This window comes from Papio anubis, chromosome 5 (genome assembly GCF_008728515.1).
Source record: "Papio anubis isolate 15944 chromosome 5, Panubis1.0, whole genome shotgun sequence".
Taxonomy (NCBI): Eukaryota; Metazoa; Chordata; class Mammalia; order Primates; family Cercopithecidae; genus Papio; species Papio anubis.
In genome coordinates, this window is record NC_044980.1 from 95,861,381 (window position 1) to 95,881,870 (window position 20,490).

A 20,490-nucleotide genomic window follows, 5' to 3' on the forward strand; every position below is an offset into this window, starting at 1 on the left:
GATGGAAGAATTTAACGCATTTAAAGTAATTACTGATAGTTATGGATGTACTACAGCTATTTTGTTCATTGTTTTCACTGTTTTGTAGGTCCTTTTCCTTCTCTTCCTCTTTCTGTCTTCCTTTGTGATATAACAATGTCTTGTGGCAGTATACTGTGACTCCTTTCTCTTTATCTTTTGTGTATCTACTACAGGTTTTTTTCTTTGTGGTTACCATGATGCTCATCTAAAATATCTTATAGTTACATAAGTCTATGTTAAGCTGAAAACAACTTAATTCTGATTACATACAAAAACTTTACACTTTTTAAATTTCTTCTCTCCCCATGTTTTGTTATTAATATCTTAATGTCGTTAGATAACATGTATCCATTAACATATTACTGTAGCTAGTTTAAGAAATATTTTTGTCTTTTAACTTTCATACTAGAGTTAAAAGCAATTTACATACCACCATTACAGTATTCTGAATTTGACTATGTTCTTACCTTTACATTAAGTTTAATACTTTAATATGTTTTCATGTTGTTAACTAGCATCTTTTATTTCAACTTGAAGAATTCCCATTAGAATTTTCTGTGAGACAGGTCTAGTGTGTCAAATTCCCACACCGCTTTTTTTCTGGGTAAGTTTTTGTCTCTTCTACATTTATGAAGAACAGCCTTGTTTGGTATAGGACTTTTGGTTGAGTTTCTTTGGCTAAATATATCATTCCACTCTCCTGGTTTGCAAGGTATCTGCTGATAGTTTTATGAAGGTTCTTTTGCATGTAATAACTTACTTTTCTGTTGCTGCTTTAAAAGTTTGAGAACTTGAAACTTTTCAAGTTCAATGTTTCAGGGGAGATTTCTTTATACTTCATCTATGTGGGGTTCCTTGGGATTCCTAGATATGGATGTTCATTTCAGTCTCCAGATTTGGGAAGTTTTCTGTCTTTATGTCTTTAATAAGCTTTCTTCCTTTTTCTCTGTCTCTGCTTCTTCTAGAATTCCCATAATGCACATTTTTGTTTACTTGATGGCGTCTCAAAGGCCCATAAGCTTTCTTCACTTTTGTTTCCTCTAACAAGGCAATTTCAAAGGCTCTTTGAGCTTGTTGATTCTTTATTTTGCTTGATCAAGTATGCTCTTGAAGTTCTTTATGGAATTTGTCAGTGCAGTTACTGTCTTTTTGAGCTCTAAAGTTTAATTTTAAATATGCTTTCTCTCTAACTTCTCAATTTCTTCATGTAAATTTCCTGATTTTGGTTGGTTGTCTGTGCCCTCTTGTAGCTCATTGGGCTTGTTTTAGATAATTGTTTTGAATTCTTTCTCAGGCAGTTTTTAGATGGCCATTTCTTTATGGTCATTTACTGGTGCTTTTTGTTGTTGTTCTTTTGGTAGCATCCTGTTTCCCTGATTATTCATGATTCTTGCAGTCTGTGTTGGCATCTGCACATTAAAAAAAGTAGGCACCTCTTCCAGTCTTCATAGACTGGCTCTGGCAGAGAAAGTCCTTCACCAGTCTGTCAGTCCAGAGGTTCATGGTGGGCAATCTAGTGGGGTCCTTATGGGGGGCTGGCCTGATACCTGGGTCCTCAGGGGCCAGCCTGCCTCTGGAGTCTACTGGGGAAGACCCGGACCCTGAGCCACAGGGACTAGCCTGGAGCCTGGAACTGTGGATGCCTACCTGAAGTACATTTTAAAGTGTACATTTCAGTAGATTTTAGTATATTCAAAGTTATGAAATCATCACTACTAAGTTTAGAACACTGTTGTCACCACAAAAAGAAACCCCATACTAATTAGTACTGTGTAGCTATGTTTCTCCTTTGTAGGAAAGATGTGCGTAACTTTGCAGCAACTGTTAAGATCTAATGCTCAGTTCATCATGTTTTCCTTCCCTTGTCATGGTGACCTGTTATTCCAGAGATGGGGAACCATGGCCCCACATCCAGAAGTGGTGATGAAAATGCAGACAAGCCCTTGATGAACAAAGAGAAATACGTGGGGGAGTCCAAGAAATGAAGCTTTGTTAAGTTACTAAGATTTTGGCAGTGGTTTGCAGACACAGAATAATCTAGCCTAACATGACTAGTAAACACAGGATAAAAGTCTGTTTAATGAGACACTACTTAGGAGAAGCAAAAATTAAAAAAAAAAAAATGTTTAGAGTTGGTTATTTTAAAATGACTCAATACGAATCACCTTCTTGAAATGGGGGGAAAAGAGGCTGATTTTGAGTCAGATAATCATTAAAAAGAAGTTACTTCATTTGAGCTAAGAAAAAGACAGCCACTTATATTTATCAAAAAGATGTTCTAATATGACTCTCTTCTAAATTTTGTTCTGCTGAGGAAAGCAGGATAGGTAGCACTGTTTGAAACAATTATACTTAAAAAAAAAAAAATTTCTTCCTGGAATTCTGTTTGAAGTTTATTTGGTCTATGGTATAAGATGAGGTCCTAGATTCACACCCTACACTAAACACTTTTCCTTTCGCCTATATTAAACAAAATCTTTCTTCTTAAATGAGTAATCAGAATATCCCAGGTCTCCATTTTTGATATCACATCACTGTTTAGTATGGTTGTGAAATAAAATATGTGAGATATTCTGTAATGATCTTAAGACAGACTGTATTCATTACCAATGCTACAGGCCTAGTTTAGGTTTTTATTATTCATCATCACTGCAAAGTCCTCTCAACTAATCTCCATGCCTTGTTTTCTCCTCTTCTAACCTATTCTTTACTAGTTGCCAGATTAAACTTCCAAAAACACAGTTCTGATTATGACACTTTCCTATACAAAGTTTTTGCTCTCAGAAAAGAAATAATTTAGCCAGGCATTTGTATTATTGCTAGAGCTACTGTAACAAAGTCCCACAAACTGGATGCCTGAAATAACAGAATTTTATTGTCTCACAGTTCTGGAGGCAAAAGCCTGAGATAAGGTATTGACAGGGTTGGTCTTCTGAGGAATGAGGAAAAATGTATTCAATGCCTCTCCCCTAATTTCTGGTGGTTTTCTGGCAATCTTTGCCATTTCTTGGCTTACAGAAGCATCATATTAAACTCTGCCTTTATCTTCACATGGCATTCTCCTTGAGTCTGTGTTCAAATTTCCGCCTTTTATCAGAACACCAGTAATACTGTATTAGAACCCACCCTATTGAAATATGATCTCATCTTAACTAACTACACCTGCAACAACCTCATTTCCAAATAAGATCACATTTTGAAGTCTTGGAGGTTAAGACTTCAACACAAGTTTTAGGAGGGACACATATCAATCCTTAATAGTATTAAAAGGTCTCCATAAGGCTTCCCACTTACCTTTTCAGCTTTATTCCTCATCTTGCTTCTTTACTTTATATCCGAGGAAGTGTAGACAACAAGAAGCCCTGCCCTTTTATGAACCATTAAAATACTTTTCCATTTCTGTGTATTACTTCTCCCCTAATTCTTTTGTATCCATTTACCAAATCCTAAACATTCTTCAAAGTCAAGCTTAAATGATCCTTCTTCCATAAGGATAAACACAAATTTCCTATGTAAAAACAACTCTCTTTTTTGCCTCCCTAAGTACATTATCTACACCTGCCTTCTGCAATTTAGCATGCCTTAACTTGTGTTGTACATGGCTTACATAGTTTATTACTTACCAGACAGTAAGTCCTTTATAAGAATGAGGTACATATTTGACTCATCTTTTACTTCCCACAGTTCTTTTCACAGTGCTTTAGAATAAGTATTTATTGAACAATATTTATTCTATATTTATGAATATCATAGAAATTACAGTTTAAAATCTTGACACTGGTTATTTCATGTTTTTTGATTGCAGAAAAAAATTCTTAATGGACACTTTTGTTGTTGTTGTTGAGACAGGTCTTGCCTTGTCACCCAGGCTGGAGAGCAGTGGCATGTGAGCACGGCTCACTGCAGCCTCGACCTCCTGGGGTCAAGCAATGCTCCCACTTCAGCCTCCTGAGTAGCTGGGACCGCAGGCATGTGTCACCACACCCAGCTAATTTTTAAACATTTTTTGAAGAGATGGGGAATCCCTGTGTTGCCCAGGCTGGTCTCAAACTCCTGGGGTCAAGTGATCATCCCGCCTTGGCTTCCCAAAGTGCTGGAATTACAGGTGTGGGTCACCATGCCTGGCTGATGGTTTTATCTTTAATATATAGTATGAAAATAAACAAATGCTTCCCAACCAATACATAGTTTCAGACCCTAATCCTGACCCTATCTAACCAATTAGATAACTTGAAATTACCAATGTCCTGTGAAAGCTCATTAAATAATCCTATATTTTTTCATACAATCTTGTTTTTAGAAGTTCTAATGAAACAGAAAGCAGCTTCATTTCATTCATTGTTACAGTTGATTCAATATTTATAAATTCCACTCAAGGTAGTTCAAACTTACTGTTTAAAAGGTAGAGAATTTCAGAAAATTTAAAACTGAGAAACGGTACCAAAACCATACAAAGGTTTGAGAGATTTGGGCTGGAATTTATTTCCTAAGAAGTAGGGGTGCTTTGCCTGTTCTCTTTTTAGAAGAAGAAGTGAATTCTATATATTACATGTTCCTTTGCCTTCATACATATGTATACTGATATTCAAATGTGGCACAATTTTAGATAATAACTATAAAATAAACCTTCAGAAATTAGTCATTAAGAATGTGTCAAGATACTTCTTCTATACAACCTTTTTTAATGAATATCATTAAGAATTTATACATTCTAAACAAGCACTTTAAATAAATTTTGGTATTTACTAACTTAAGTATTCAAGAACCTGGTTTGAAGAGTCCAACAGACTGAAAGTCTGCTTTTCAAGAGTACTATGATCGTCTATCAATGGAGAGATTTTCGTATTTCTATATTCTAATAGTTCACGATCCTTGCTTGATGTCAGTAATTCATTATCAACTATACCAATAGTTGCATCTTCCACCAGAATATTTGCTTGATATGCTCCAACCGGAATTTCAGGTAATCCAATGTAGTCATGATCTGCCACTACTGATCCTTGCAAGAGATAAAGACTTTCTGAAACAAGAAAAATCATACATTTGACTTTTAGAATTATAATTAAGCATATTTTTTAATTAAACAATTTTAAGTGAGGAATAAAATCCCAAGTAATAAAAACTAACTATCAAGATTAACTTCTAGGGAGTTCTACGGTCTACTAAATAAATATGAATGTCAAAGAAGAAAAAAAAAATGACCATATACATTTGACAGTTCATACATAAAAAATGCAGGAAAGGTCAAGGATTTTAAAACAGCCATTTTTCTATTCCCTCGACCTGTCTTTGGTAGATATGTATGTATGAGGAACACAGGATAGGAGTGAAAATTATGGTATAGATTAAAAATAAAATTATAAGGCTGTGCACAGTGCCTGACGCCTGTAATCTCAGCACTCCAAAGCCAAAGCCAGTGGATTGCTTAAACCCAGGAGTTCGAGATCAGCCTGGCCAACACGGCGGAAAAAAAAAAAACCTCGTCTCTACAAAAAATACAAAAAAATTAGCAAGGTGTGGTTGAGGGTGTCTGTGGTCCTAGCTACTTAGGAGGCTGAGGTGGAAGGATCACTTGAACCTGGGAGATTGAGGTTGCAGTGAGCCATGATGGTACCACTGCACTCCAGCATGGGTGACAGACTAAGACCCTATCTAAAAAAAAAAAAAAAAAAAAAAAAAAATTATAAAACTATTTTTGATAATGTTATCTTTAATATGCTTCTGTAAAGCATTTCTGGGTGAATTAATAGGGTCATAAAATTATTTTAACAAATATAATTATTAAATCCTTGCATTTACAAGTTGACATAATTTTCTAATTTTTATAAAACCCATATTGGAAAAATAATATCAAATTGTTACAGTATGAAGTTAAAAACAACATGCCAACTCAGGCTTATGTGACAATGTGTAAGAAAGTAGGTTGCAATGGAGTAGCGTAAAAAGCTTAGCTTATTTAAATCTAATTTGACACCAAAACTCTTAGGAACTTTTAAGGTCTACCTAAGCCATACTGAAGTGCTGACAGGGAGTCTTCCTTGTCAGTCTTTTATTGTACGTTGAGCAAATATATCATCACCATCAAGAAAAAAATGTTTAAAATGAATGTTAAACTGATGGCAAATCTTCTATATACAGACTAATATGTATAAAAGGATTCCTCCCTATCTGATATTTCAATCCATTACTATAAGAAACTCTTTTACCAAAGCTGATTAACTTCCTGGACCCCTGCCTTCTCTTTCTAAATGTTCCCCCAAAACATCAGAATATAGATATAGATATATTTATCTTTATTTACTTATCATTCATTCATTCATTCATGGTCTTGCTCTGTCACCGAGGCTGGAGTGCAATGGCATGATCACAGCTCACTGCATCGTTGACCTTCTGGGCTCAAGTGATCCTCTCACCTCAGCCTCCCGAGTAGCTGAGACTATAGGCACATGGCGCCATGCCTGGCTAACTGTGTTGCCTAGGTTGGTCTCCTGAAGATGTTAATGGGTTAAGGAGCCCTCAAATTTTAAGATCAAAAAAGCGAAAGGAAGATTAAATGCCTGTTTAGATTAGAGACCAATGTCTCAGAACAGATGAATTTACTAGTATATTAAGTGTCTCAGAACAGATGAATTTGCCAGTATATTTTGAAAAATCAATCCAACTCTACTCATCCTCATAACATTATTACAAATAGCTCACTGAACCTATTTCAATCCCAGAAGTTCATGCATTTAACAACTTTCAATTTACAAACTTCAATAGATCACACAAAGCTATTCTCTCTACCAAAAGATGGCATAAGTGGGCTTGGGCTCGTATGGTCATTTATTCTGCCCATAATTCTGAAAGACAAAAAAAAAAAAAAATCATGCGGCTGGGCAGTGGCTCATGCTTGTAATCCCAGCACTTTGGGAAGCCGATGTGGGCAGATCACTTGAGGTCAGGAGTTCGAGACCAACCTGGCTAACACGGCGAAACCCCGTCTCTACTAAAAATACAAAAACAGGCATGGTGGCATGTGCCTGTAATCCCAGTTACTTGAGAGGCTTAGGTGAATCGCTTCAACCCAGGAGGTGGAGATGGCAGTAAGGTGAGATTGCACCACTGCACTCCAGCCTAGGTGACAGAGCAAGACTCTTTCTCAACAACAACAAAACAACACATGAGATGTGTTATACCCAATAGCAGCAAGAGGGAAGAAAACATGATCAATAAAATCGAAACACTTTCAGAGTATGTTGCTAGAGGTTTAACATCAAAGTTTGCAACTACCCTACTGTTAATACTAGAAAAGGCTAAGAAGTAGCTTATAAGAGAACTTTAAAAGGTTAGGTAGGGTAAAAGTGTTGCTGATGAAATTTTCTACTAAGTCATGGAGAATTCCATAGGTTCAAGGCCTGTACACTCCTGCAAAGTTATCAGTGATGGCAGATACCATAGGCATTTAAGAAATGTCTAAAGACTCTTTCAGAGGATTAACTGGGAGGTTTTCTGTCTGTAAAACTTTTTCCATACAGATGAAGTAGGACTATTTTAGAAAAATATGTCTAGTAAACATATGTCAATAGGGAAAAAATATGCCTAGATGTAAAGCTCTTAGAAATTATCATTTTAATTTGCTGAAATGGATTCAGAGACCTTGAACTTGAGTACCTCCTAGTTACACTGGTTAGAAACAAATGGACATTACCAACTTCACTTGATTTTAAGAGGAGAGCTTTTGTATGTAAGTAAAATAAGACACACACACACACACACTTTTTCTTGTAAAAAAATTAATCTTTAAAGTAACTTATTGTAATAAAACTGTAGAGAACAAGGACTACACTCAGCAAATTCTACATAAATCACTTTATACACAATAGAAAACTACTCTGAATATGTCAAAGGCCTGCTTGTTTAGAAAAAAAATTCTCATTCATTTGCAAGGTTAAATGTGTTTCAACTCCTACTATGGTCTAAATCTACTGGAGCTAAGAGAAATGCTCTTTAATTTCAATAAAGATAATCAGAAAAGAGACTCTTGGGGCCTTACATGTTGAACAAATAATATTTTGGATACTGGGTTATATAAAATATATTATTAAGGTTATTTTCACTTATTCCTGTACCTTTCAAAATGTGGCTACTAGAAAATTTTAAATTACATAGCTCTTGTATTATTATTAATCTATTGGACAGCACTAATCTAAAATAATCCTGAGTTAGGGATATAGAAAAGAATATGATTAAACTTTTTGCCCTCAAAACACAGAGGTGGGGAGTAAACAAACATATCACATTAAAGATCTTTTCCAGTCAGTTACATTACATAATACATTTCACTAAGTATTTTTTTCTCATTCTATTAATTATGATTATGACATCTGTTTGATGAAAGCATCATCACAGTTTTGACAAGACTGAGTAAATCTTTAGTTTCTTTGAAATTAACATATTTTCAAGATATTTCAGGAAGTGTTAATCAGCAGTTTTGATACTCATTTTTATTGTAAGGTTTTTTTTTTTTTAAGAGAGGGGGCCTCAGCCAGGCGTGGTGGCTCATGCCTGTAATCCCAGCACTTTGGGAGGCCGAGGCAAGAGAATCACTTGAACCCAGGAGGCAGAGGTTGCAGTGAGCCAAGATCGCACCACTGCACTCCAGCCTGGGCAACAAGAGTTGAACTCCATCTCAAAAAAAAAAAAAAAAAAAGATGGAGTCTCACTTTGTCACTCAGGCTGGAGTGCAGTGGTGGTGCAATCTTGGCTCACTGCAGCTCAATCTCCCAGGCTCAAGTGATCCTCTGCCTCAGCCCCCTAAGTAGCTAAGATTAAAGGTGCGTATCACCATGCCCAGCTAATTTTTGTATTTTTTTGTACGGACGGGGTTTTAGTATATTGCCCAGGCTGGTCTCAAACTCCTGAGCTCAGGCAATCCCACCTCGGCCTCTCAAAATGCTGGGGTTACAGGCATGAGCCACTGCGCCCAGCCTTAATGTTGTTTTAAGGAGTAAAAATAATAGATTAAAAAATCAATTTTTAAATTTCCCTAAGGAGAAAAATAAATAAAAATTACAGCTTCAAAAAAGTCTGATTTGGATTAATTTATTTCTTCAATCAGAAAAAAAAGATAAAGGTTTCAGAGTACTTTTCTTATTTTAAAGAGAAGTGACTAAACTACTCCTATATATGGTCTGATAATCCTCAAACTATTAGAATGTGCTGCCATACTAGCATATCCTTTCTCAAGACAAAATAATAACTATAACTTGATACTACATCACTGTCATTATAATAACTAATACTGTCAATAGAGAACTGAATAACTGTTGGTTTAGAAATTATATAACTGGACTGGGCACAATGGCTCACACCTGTAATTCCAACACTCTGGGAGGTCTAGGTGGGAGGACTGCTTGAGCCCAGAAGTTTGAGGCCAACCTGGGCAACACAGTAAGATCCTGTCTCTATAAAAAATAAAAAAATCAGCCAGGCATGGTGATGGATACATGTATTCCAAGCTACTTGGTAGGCTGATGTGGGAAGATTGCTTAAACCCAGGAAGTCAAGGCTGCAGTGAGCTATTATTGTGCAACTGCACTCCAGCACGGGCAACCATGTAAGAACCTGTCTCAAAAAAAAAAAAAAAAAAAAAAGAGAGAAAGAAAGAAAAAATGATATTAACTAAGAGGCCAAAGAAAGGCTCTCTGCATAAACTATATTAATAATAACGTCAAGATCATGGACTTGATACTATAGAGACTGTGCTTTGCTTTGTTTCATGAATGCAGATCATAATTGTAGTAGGCAGTATAATAGACCCCTAAAGATGTCAACATACTACTCCTTGGATCCTGTGAATATATAACCTTACATGGCGAAGGAGAATTTAGGTAGCGATGGAATTAAGGTTGCTAATCAGATGACCTTAAAATAGGGTGATAATCCTGGACTTTTTGGGCAGGCCAAAGGTCAAGGGTCCTAAATACAGAAGAGGGAGGCAGAAGAGGAGATTGGAGTAAGGTGATGTAAGAAAAACTCAATCCACTATTGTTGGCTTTGAAGATAGAGGGACCACAAGCCAAGAAATGAAGGTAACCTCTAGAAGCTGGAAAAGACAAGAAAATGGATTCTTTTCTAGAGCGTCCAGATAGGAACACAACACTGCCAATACCTTGATTTTAGCCCAGTAAGATCTATGTTGAACTTCTAACCTTCAGAATTGTAAGATAATAAACGTGTGTTGTTTTAAAGCCATTAAATCTGTAGTAATTTGTTACGGCAACAAGAAGAAACTTATACAATAATGAAAATCATTTCACAAATGGGGCTTTCAACTGTGAAGGGAAATCAGGCTAAAATCTTGGGTGAGGCAGACCCAAATATATCACAAACAAAATAAATTCAAAACTATGCAAAATCTGTCAGATTAATTTTCCTTTCAAAGACGAGCATTATGATTACAAAAAGACACTACAGTATTTTAAGATTTCTTGTCCAAATAGTCTGAGAAAGCACTTGGCAATGAACTACACAAAAAAAACAAACAGGCCTGCTTAAAATAGCAATGACAAATATTATATAACTAGTACTGAATGTGCTCACTCCACATTTAGTTCTAGATAAGAATGGATAAGAAGTTGGCAACAGAAGTATATCTACTTTAGACAGTCTTTAATACAGCTATGAAATTTCAAGCCTAGCAAAGAGCAGCAATGACAAATGTGGACAAATAAATTTATAGTTCTTTTGGCTATAGCATACCGAAACTTATGTCAAATAAAAATTTCAATGATTATTCAAAATCATTTTGTTTGCTTTAATTCAGCTCAAGGACTCTTTAAAATCAATTTGTGAGGTCATTTTCAAGAAAATCATGGAAAAGATTTTCAAGAAAATATGTAATATAGAGGAAAAAGATGGCAGAAATCACACTTACTTTGAATTTCTACAAATGAGAAAAATGTAAAAAAAGGATCAAGTAGTAAGAACCAGATTCTAGGATGACCGGATCAGTACTTCCTTTGGTTAACAAAAACTAAAACAGATTCATTTATTAGTCTTAAGTTCCTTATGCATACACCAGTAGTCATATTGCAATATTACTTATCCTTATATTACTGGAAGAAACTTGTGCAAAGAATTCAAGTATGAGGCAAATATTATACTGCCTCTGTTTAGAGACTGTTCTCAAACAGAGAAGATGAGTTCTGAAATACTGAGTTCTGAAATGTTCAGAAGAAGCACAATATTTGACTTCTTTTCTGAGAAACTCTTTTCTTAAAAACAAATTACAAAATGTTGATGGATCCTGGTTTAGCAAAATTTTAAATGTAAATTTTGCATTAAAGAAGGTTAACAAATTAGAAGTGAGCAAATCATGAATGTCAAATATTAAGGGGAAAATCATGCTAAAGACAGAACAACATGTACTTGTATAACCTTTTTTTCCCTACTTAACTTGCAGAAGAGAGAGATCATTAAAGGTAGCTCAGAACTGAGAAGAGGCACAAACAATGCAAGCTTTTATCTTCTAACAAAGAGACGAAAGCACTTGTGAGTTTTCAGGATTAGAACATAGTTTAAGATAAGTTTACTGACTAAACAACTGGGTCTGTCACAAGAAGGGAAGGTACTAAGAGGTTTTAACATGAGAGTTGTACCCCAGATTAGAAGCAGAGTTGAGCTATCATTACTAAGCAGCCCACAAGGGTTTTACATCTTAAGAAAAGGCATAGGGTAAGTGTAGGTTATTTGTTGTTGTTACTCTTTTTGTTATTAATATTTGCTAAAACCTGTCATACAACTTGTTTATATTGTTATAAATATATTTTCCATTAAATGTTACTTATATCCAAATAACATTAATGCTTCATCTGGCCAAGTTACCCATTAACTCCCTCTCAGTTATCCACTTCAGAGAAGCTCTAGGAAGCAGATGCATTAGGACAAAATAAAAGCCTTGATAAAGCGGGGAACATAATCTAAAAGCCATGGCAAAAACATCACTTAACTAGGCTATGAAAGAAAGAGTTACAGAGAACAGGATATCTTGACTGTTCAGAACCAGTCAAATTTAGGGGCAAGTATAACTTGTTTACAGAGTGCTATCACCTCTTCTTACAGCACCTTATAGCACTCTGAGGATACCCCACTCCACACCCACACCTGGCCCCCAACCATGACCTAACTAACTACAAAGCAATATTAAAAATTAATGGCATTTTTAAAGTACCCAAATATTTATCTCACAACTGGATTCTGGACAGTATGTTTGCTTCTGGCATTAATGATCGTAGGTGCTGTTTTTCACACCAAAAAGAGGCACGAAGTGACTAACAGAATATTTGTGAGGCCAGGTGCAATGGCACATGCACGCAATCCCAGCACTTTGGGAGGCCGAGGCAGGCAAATCACTTGAGGCCAGGAGTTAAAAACCAGCCTGGCCAACATGGTGAAACCTCATCTCTACCAAAAATACAAAAAATTAGCTGGGTATGGTGGCATGTGCCTATAATCCCAGCTACTCGGGAGGCTGACGCACGAGAATTGCTTGAACCCAGGAAGCAGAGGTTGCAGAGAGCTGAGATTACACGACCACACTCCAGCCTGGGGGACAGAGTGAGACTCTGTCTCAAAAAATAAAAAAAATTAAAAAAAAAAAAAAACATTGAGAAAGCAAAAATAGAGATGATGTTAAGCTGTTATCTTTCCTTCAGAAGAAAACAAGTTCAGTATCTCCCACATAAACTATGAAAAACATACTAGAAATAAAAAATAAAAATGCCTGGGCGCCCTGGTTCCTACCTGTAATCCAACCACTTCAGGAGGTCAAGGCGGGTGCATCACCTGAGATCAGGAGTTGAAGACCAGCCTGGCTAACATGGTGAAATACCGTTTCTACTGAAAATACAAAAAATTAGCCGGGCGTGGTGGCACGCATCTGTAATCCCGGCTACTCAGAGGCTGAGGCAGGAGAACTGCTTGAACCTGGGAAGCGGAGGGTGCAGTGAGCCGAGATCGCGCCACTGCACTCCAGCTTGGGCAAAAAGAGGGAAACGCCGTCTCAAAAAAAAAAAAAAAGGAAAAAAAAAAAAATCTCACAGGCCTGACAGTTCCAGAAGAGACACTGTAATAAAACAGACTACCTGGGATAGCTAACAAATTTTATGAAGAAGGGAAAAGAAAACATAACAAAAGAGGGGAGAAAGGTTTCTGTTATTTTTAACTTTTCTCCTTACCCAAAGCAATAAAAATGTAGAGAAGTGACAGATATTTACCTTGTTCACTGGATTCTCTTATGTAGGGCTTAAGGTGGGACATTTTGATAGGTCTTTTCAGTCTAACCCCAGTATTGTCTCTCAGGACAGCACATCCACTTTCTGTAATATAGTCTATGACACAAGGACCAACCCATTCAGATTGAAAACGACCATCCTTCCACCAATTTTTCCTTTGTCTTAAAACTTCATGACCCACTTTTAAATGAAATGGATTTAATTGTTTGGGTTTCTTTTTAACAATGATCTTGCTTTTATTTAGTTCATCCAAATTGTTGTTCTCCATCTACAAGTGTAAAAAGAAAAAGAAGAGATGGAAGAGCTATAATATCTTGAAGGTAAATGTAGACAATGAGAATATTACAATAAAATGGTTACTTGAGATGCTACTAAAAGGTAGGCATGAATTATATTTAATTCTTAAAACAACATTTCCAAGTCAGTATTATTAACCCCACTTTATATAGAAGGTAAACTAAGATAGGTTCAGGAATTTGCCAAAGTCAAACAACTCAAAAGCAGTTAAGACTAAAGATTTGAATCCGGCTCTACTTGATTCCAAAATCCATAGCTTTCTCATTATTGCCTCTCAGCATGTCATAGCTAGTAAACTATTTAATCAAGACAATAAAAATCTGATGGATAAAAAATTATGGCAAGTATGTATGCATGTCTGTGTACATGCACACATGTATATGCTGAAATTTAAAAAATAAATATAACTTTATAAAGTTTTAGATTACAGTTTTTCTATTGAATAGAATCACCTGGCCCAGTGAAGTTGTCTTATTCTCCATTATTTCATCAGCTTCTTTAATTGCATCTAGAATTTTGGCAAACATACTTGTATTATCACCATCCACATCATGAAGACTATCTGAAGTCTCAGGCATATAAGGATTTCGACTAAACATTTGAAAATATGGTGTATTTTTAGTAGGTTCCTATTTTAAAGAAAATAAATGTCAATTTTATAATAAAACATTTATCTGGCCAATAAATAGTCATAACTCAGAAGTACAGAATTATAAAAAGGCACGTACCAAGTGAGTTACATTGAAGGCAAATGAAACAGCTGATAGGTGATCATCCCAGTTGTTTGGGTGGTCAGCACAGTGTTTGGAGAGAAATGCTTTGATTGTGCTAGGTGTAGTTTCCATTGGACTAACAGTTCCAGAGGTGTGAGAAATTACAATCTGCTTTATGCCAAACAATCTGTACAGTTCAATATTGATCTGAAAAACATATAAAACAAAGCTGGCTTTTTAAAATTTGTGTTTTATTTTTCCACTGACTTAAAAAAAGCTTCAAAAGAATTAGAATCTTGCGTTTTATTTTTATTATTATTATTGTTATTATTTGAGATGGAGTCTCGCTCAGTTGCCCAGCCTGGAGTGCAGTGGCGCAATCTCAGCTCACTACAACCTCTGCCTCCCAGGTTCAAGCGATTCTTCTGCCTCAGCCTCCTAAGTAGCTGGGACTACAGGCACGCGCCACCACGCCCAGCTAATTTTCATTATTTTTAGTAGAGACGGGGTTTCACCATATTGGCCAGGCTAGTCTTGAACTCCTGACCTTGTGATCCACCTGCCTTGTCCTCCCAAAGTGCTGGGATTACAGGTGTGAGCCACCATGCCTGGCTGAATCTTGCTTTTTTGTTGACCATAACATTCTATATGAAAATATGTAAAATTTCATGTATAAAATAGTGGTTACCATTTATTGAGTCTTTACTACATGCTGATCATCACACTAGACACTTTACATTATTGTCATTAAACCTTACAACAAGTTTTTGAGGTATTATTAATTTCATTTTAAAGGTAAGATGCTGAAGCTTTGAGAGATTAAGTGCCTTGCCAAATACACACATACAACAAGGAAACAGGAGAACAGAACTTAACACTAACTTTGAGTTTAATTTTTTTCTTTTTTTGTGGGGGTAGGCAGTGGGAGACAGGGTCTTGCTCTGTTGCACAGGCTGGAGGGCAGCCTCCACCACCCGGACTCAAGCAATCCTCTCACCTCAGCCTGCCTAGCAGCTTGGACTACAGGCATGTGTCACCACGCCCAGCTAATTTTTAAATATTTTGTACAGATGGAGTTTCACCATGTTGCCCAGGCTGGTCTCAAACTCCTGGACTCAAGCAATCTACCCACCTCAGCCTTTCAAAGTTTTGAGGTTATAGGCATGAGCCACTGCATCCAGCCCTCAAGTAACTTTTTAATTCAGTAGACAGTGTCTCAAAAACAACCCACTAGGTCGTAAGTTAATGTTTAAAAAGCATGTAAAACAGTTATTGGCAATAATAAGCATTTTATAACTTTTAACTACTATTATTGGTGTTACCATATTATGTGTAGCACTTAAAAGAAACCAAAATGAGTTTACAAAACTTGTAACAGTAAGCCTGTTAAATATAAAATAATATTTTTTTCCTACCTCACCCTTCAGACTTTTTTTCCTTATTATTTTTAGTTGAGTAAACCTTTGGCTCATAAATTTGTCTTTTAAAAAAAGAGTATTTCAGACCAGTAGTATCAGAATAACTAAATAAGCAAAGTTAATACAAGAGCGGAAAGCAACAAAAAGAAAACTACATGTCCCAAACCCCCTTGCAGGTAGGGGTGGTCATGTGACATAATTCTAGCCAAAAAGTTGTAAGTAAAAGTTGTTAGGCAAACTCAGCTGGTACTAGTTTTGTTTGCCCAATACTCTCTCCCTGCTTTCTGACTGGAATGTAGGCATTGTGGCATGTGCTCTGGCAGCCATATTGTGAATACAATAGGAGTGACTCTTAATCACTCCCAATTGGGTTAATAAATATAACACATATTATTATATTGGGATAGGGAAAGACAGTCTGTTACTCGGATTGAATACACTTCCTAGCTGATATACATACTAATTCAGGATGCCTATTTTTAATTCAAAAGTAATTAGAAACAAATCCCAGAGAATAGGTATCATTTGGGTCAGCTTCAATCTGAGTCTTGATCAATGGTTTTAAATGACCCTTGAAAAAGGCTTTACCTTCTTTGTTTCAAAAGGTTGCCTAGAAATGATCCAGGGCATCCATTTGTGAAATGGTATCTTGACATCCTTACCCTATCAGCCCCCCAACCATCAAACCAGATATTCCATCAGTTCTTACAATTCTAGTTTTCTGTAAGACATTTTAAAAAAATTAATTTTTCTACTGAATATGTTTATTTTCTTTCCTTCAGAGGTTTACAAAAAGTTCTTCGTGCATTTTATTGAAACAATTTAGCAAATACTCTAAGAAACATCTGTATTTTTATTTGACTATACAATAAACCTCCTACATTGTGTATTATGTTATAATCTTTAGCAGTGTTTTCTGTTTCAGTATTTGCTGACAAGAGTTCATTCTGTACTATCATCGTTATACTTTCTGTGTAATAGTGAAGCCATTTTAATCACAGCAAAAAGAACAAGTTTTCCCAATCATATGTCCCTTTTTTGTTTAAGCAATCTCATAAAATAGGCCTGCAAATATTTATTGTTACTTTTTTTTTTTTTTTTTTGAGACTGGGTCTCACTCTGTCACCTAGGCTAGAGTGCATGATCTTGGCTCACTGCAACTTCAACCTCCTGGGCTCAAGCGATCTTCCCATCTCAGCCTCCCGAGTAGCTGGACTACAAGTATGAGCCACCACTCCTGGCTAATTTTTGTATTTTTTGTAGAGATGGCATTTCGCCATGTTGCTTAGGCTAGTCTCGAACTCCTAGGCTCAAGCAATCTGCCTGGTAAGATTACAACAAGCATGAGCCACCAAGCACAGCCTATTATTACTTTTTTTTTTTTTTTTTTTTTTTTTTTTTTGAGACAGGGTCTCACTGTTACCCAAACTGGAATGCAGTGGTACAATCATAGCTCACTACAGCCTTGACCTCCTGGGCTTAAGCAATCCTTACACCTTAGCCTCCTGAGTTGCTGGGACTATGGGTGTGCAACAACATGTCCAGCTAATTAATTTTTTTTTTTTTTTTTTGTAGAGATGGAGTCTTGCTATATTGCATGGGCTGGTCTTGAACCCATAGTCTCAAGTTATCCTCTCACTTCAGCCTCCCAAAAAGCTGAGGTATGAGCCACCACACTTGGCCCTATTGTTACCTTTAGTAAAATTTTCCAAGTCGTGGTTTGGTTACCAGATGACTTTAAACACGACTGGAAAACCTGCTAGCTAATCATAATGACTTCATATTATCATTAGCAAATACCCTGAAACATTATATGCACTTAGGGTAAGGCTCTTCATTAATAAAAGTGGAAGTGAACCAATATTTCAAAGAGTATTCTCAATAATTTTGAATTTTGATGGCTAATTTCCTATCAGATCTGATAACTGTAGTCTCCCTTTATCTTCAGAGAATATGTTCCAAGGCCCCTAGTGAATGTTTGATACTGCAGATAGTACCATACCCTATCTATACTATGTTTTCCCCTATACATATACACTTATGATGGAGATTAATTTATAAATTAGGCACAGTAAGAGATTAACAACTAAAAATAAAATAGGACGACTGACAATATGCCAACATCACTACTCCTGCACTTTGGGGCTATTCTTAAGTAAAATAAGGGTAACTTGGATACAAACACTACTAACCAGGACATTTGATCTGATAACCAAGATAGCTACAAGGTGAGTAATGATGGGGAGGGAGTAGACTATACAATGAGGATATGCTAGACAAAGGGATGATTCACATCCCATTTGGACAGAGCAGGACAGCATGAGATTTCATCACTATACGCAGAATGGTGTGCAATTAAAAAAAATATAAATAGTTTATTTCTGGAATTTTGTATTTAATATTTTTGGACTGCACTTGACTATAGGAACTGAAACCTCAGAAAGTAAAACTGCAGATAAATGAGGACTACTATAGTTAATATTTGTATTCATCTCATTGCTGTGTCTAACTAAGAGCTGGAAGTTATGTAGACGTGCCAGCATTATCATTTTCTTGTGGTTGATGGGTGTTTGCCTTTTAGTATTATCTGCTTTCACTGCAAAACTCTAAGCTCCCTGGCCATTTTGTGAGTAGTGTGGTGAATGCTAGATGATATCCATATTTTCATTCAACTGCTGAAAGCAAAAGTATGAGTGAGAAAACATGTGGATTCTCACTTTTCTTTCAGGATACCTTCATATAGTATGTGTGACATAGCTGTCTTGTTGATTGAGTCAGGATGCTATTATCAATCTGTATACATTATTAATAAAGCTTTATTTCTTATTTTTTGGATTTAAAAAATATAAGTAGAAGTTCCAATAGTCTTCCCCCAGACTGGATTGCCTTACGTACTACACTGCACAGACCACTGCTATGTCAATCAAGGCAGGCAAGACTACTTTGCCTTCATTTACAAAACGACCACATAAATCTCCTATTATTATGCAGCCAAATTTAATCTTTTTCCATTGAAGTTTATACCACTGTTCCTAGGTTTAGAATGCAACCTCCATTTCTAGAGATTAAAAGTCAAATATATTTTTTTCTGTTTCTACTTTAAAAATTAAAATTCTTTAATTTACCTGAAAATTCTTTTGGTATTAGATTCTAAAATCATATTACAGAAATAATTTTAAACAATTAGCAAATTTTTACCTGTTAATTAATTACATGTTCCTCCTCTACTAGACACATTTGTGACACTAGCTTTATCATTTAAAGCACTGTTACCAAACTTTGTGCTAAGTTACCCCTTAACATCTGTTGGACACCATGAAAACTACCAGTTTAAGGCAGTTCAGTTTCAACATTAGATCAGGTTACAATTCATTTGATGACATCACATCTTTACAGAACTGTTTTCTTCATCGAATGCTGTGATAAAAAGCAGTTACTATGTAAAAATCAGTGTGAAACAGGAAATGAGGGTGGCAGTGTACAATATGATTCCAAGGTCTGAGAAAGTAAGCAGTGGTCAACAGGTACACATTACCCATTAGCAAGTAATTACGGTTAAGAATGAAATGAAAGGGGTGGGTGTGGTGGCTCACACCAGTAATTCCAGCACTCTGGGAAGTCAAGGCAGGTGGATCGTGTGAGTTCAGGAGTTCGAAACCAGCCTGGGCAACATGGTGAAACCTGTCTCTAAAAGAAAAAAGGTACAAAAATTAGCTGGGAGGCTAAGGTGGCAGGATCACTTGAGTCTGGAAAGCGGAGGTTGCATTGAGCCAAGACAGTGCCACAGCACTCCAGGCTGGGTGACAGAATGAGACCCTGTCTCAAAAAAAAAGAATGAAACAAAAATATATTGTCTTTCAATTTATGAGTATTTTAAATTCCTACTAAGTGTTTACAACATAAATACTTATTAAGTTGTTTGGATGGACCTGTGAAGAAAAGAATTAACCTGACAGTTAACTTTAACATATTAACACAGCGGATCTGTGACTGCTATTCTTTGAAAGGCCTGCTTACAAGGTTGCACCTTGGCTAACGTCTAGGAGCTTAGGTTTTGGTTATAAGACCAAACACAATCTTTCCTTCTAAGAGTCTGAAATTTTTGTACATGCCAGGTAGAAGGTGCCTATGTGACCAGCCCCCAATAAAAACCCTAGGCACTGAGCCTCTAGTGAGCTTCCCTGTGTTGTCACAACTCTGCTAAAGGAATTAAACATGTCCTGTGTAACTCTATTGGGGAAGGAGATCTTAGAAACTTGTACCTGGTTCTCCCAATGTGTCTTTTCTCTTTGCTGAATAAATCTTAGCCATGAATATGACTATATGCTGAGTCCTCCTAGAGAATTATGAAAACTGGGAATAATCCTGGGGTGCCATGATATGTCCTATCTACTTAATAAATATAACTTTAGATATTTCTTTTGGACTGAGTCATCAAAGATGCTTTGAACCAAGTCTGGCTATCTCTGATTTTTCTTAAACATGTACCCTGTCAATTACAAAAAGTTTTAACATATGCCTTAAGTCTAGTACTTATTATATTTCTTATAAAAAGTTTTCACATATATTCTCCCCTGTTTATCCTTTCAGGTTAATTTTAACTGGGAAAAGGCCAGGACAAGGGAAAAAGTACCTTTCAATACTGAATAGTCTTATTCATGAACACAATGTATTTTTCCATTTATTTAAGTCTCCCTTTACCTGTCAATCACATTATTATTATTAATTATTATTATTATTATTTGAGACAAGGTCTTACTCTGT

At 36.1% G+C, this 20,490-nt stretch overlaps 1 protein-coding gene across 2 annotated transcripts in view; it reads right to left on the reverse strand.

Moving 5' to 3' along the window:
- Positions 1-4,680: 4,680 nt before the first annotated feature.
- GIN1 (gypsy retrotransposon integrase 1) overlaps positions 4,681-20,490 on the reverse strand; it is a 32,262-nt gene continuing 16,452 nt past the window's right edge. For both annotated transcript variants that reach the window (XM_003899961.5, XM_017959750.1), the window contains exons 5-8: positions 14,324-14,515; positions 14,048-14,224; positions 13,281-13,566; positions 4,681-5,041 (exon numbers count right to left, since the gene is read on the reverse strand). In XM_003899961.5, coding sequence (XP_003900010.1) covers positions 4,767-5,041; positions 13,281-13,566; positions 14,048-14,224; positions 14,324-14,515 — 930 coding nt within the window. In that variant the 3' untranslated portion in view covers positions 4,681-4,766. The remainder of the gene's footprint in view (positions 5,042-13,280; positions 13,567-14,047; positions 14,225-14,323; positions 14,516-20,490) is intronic.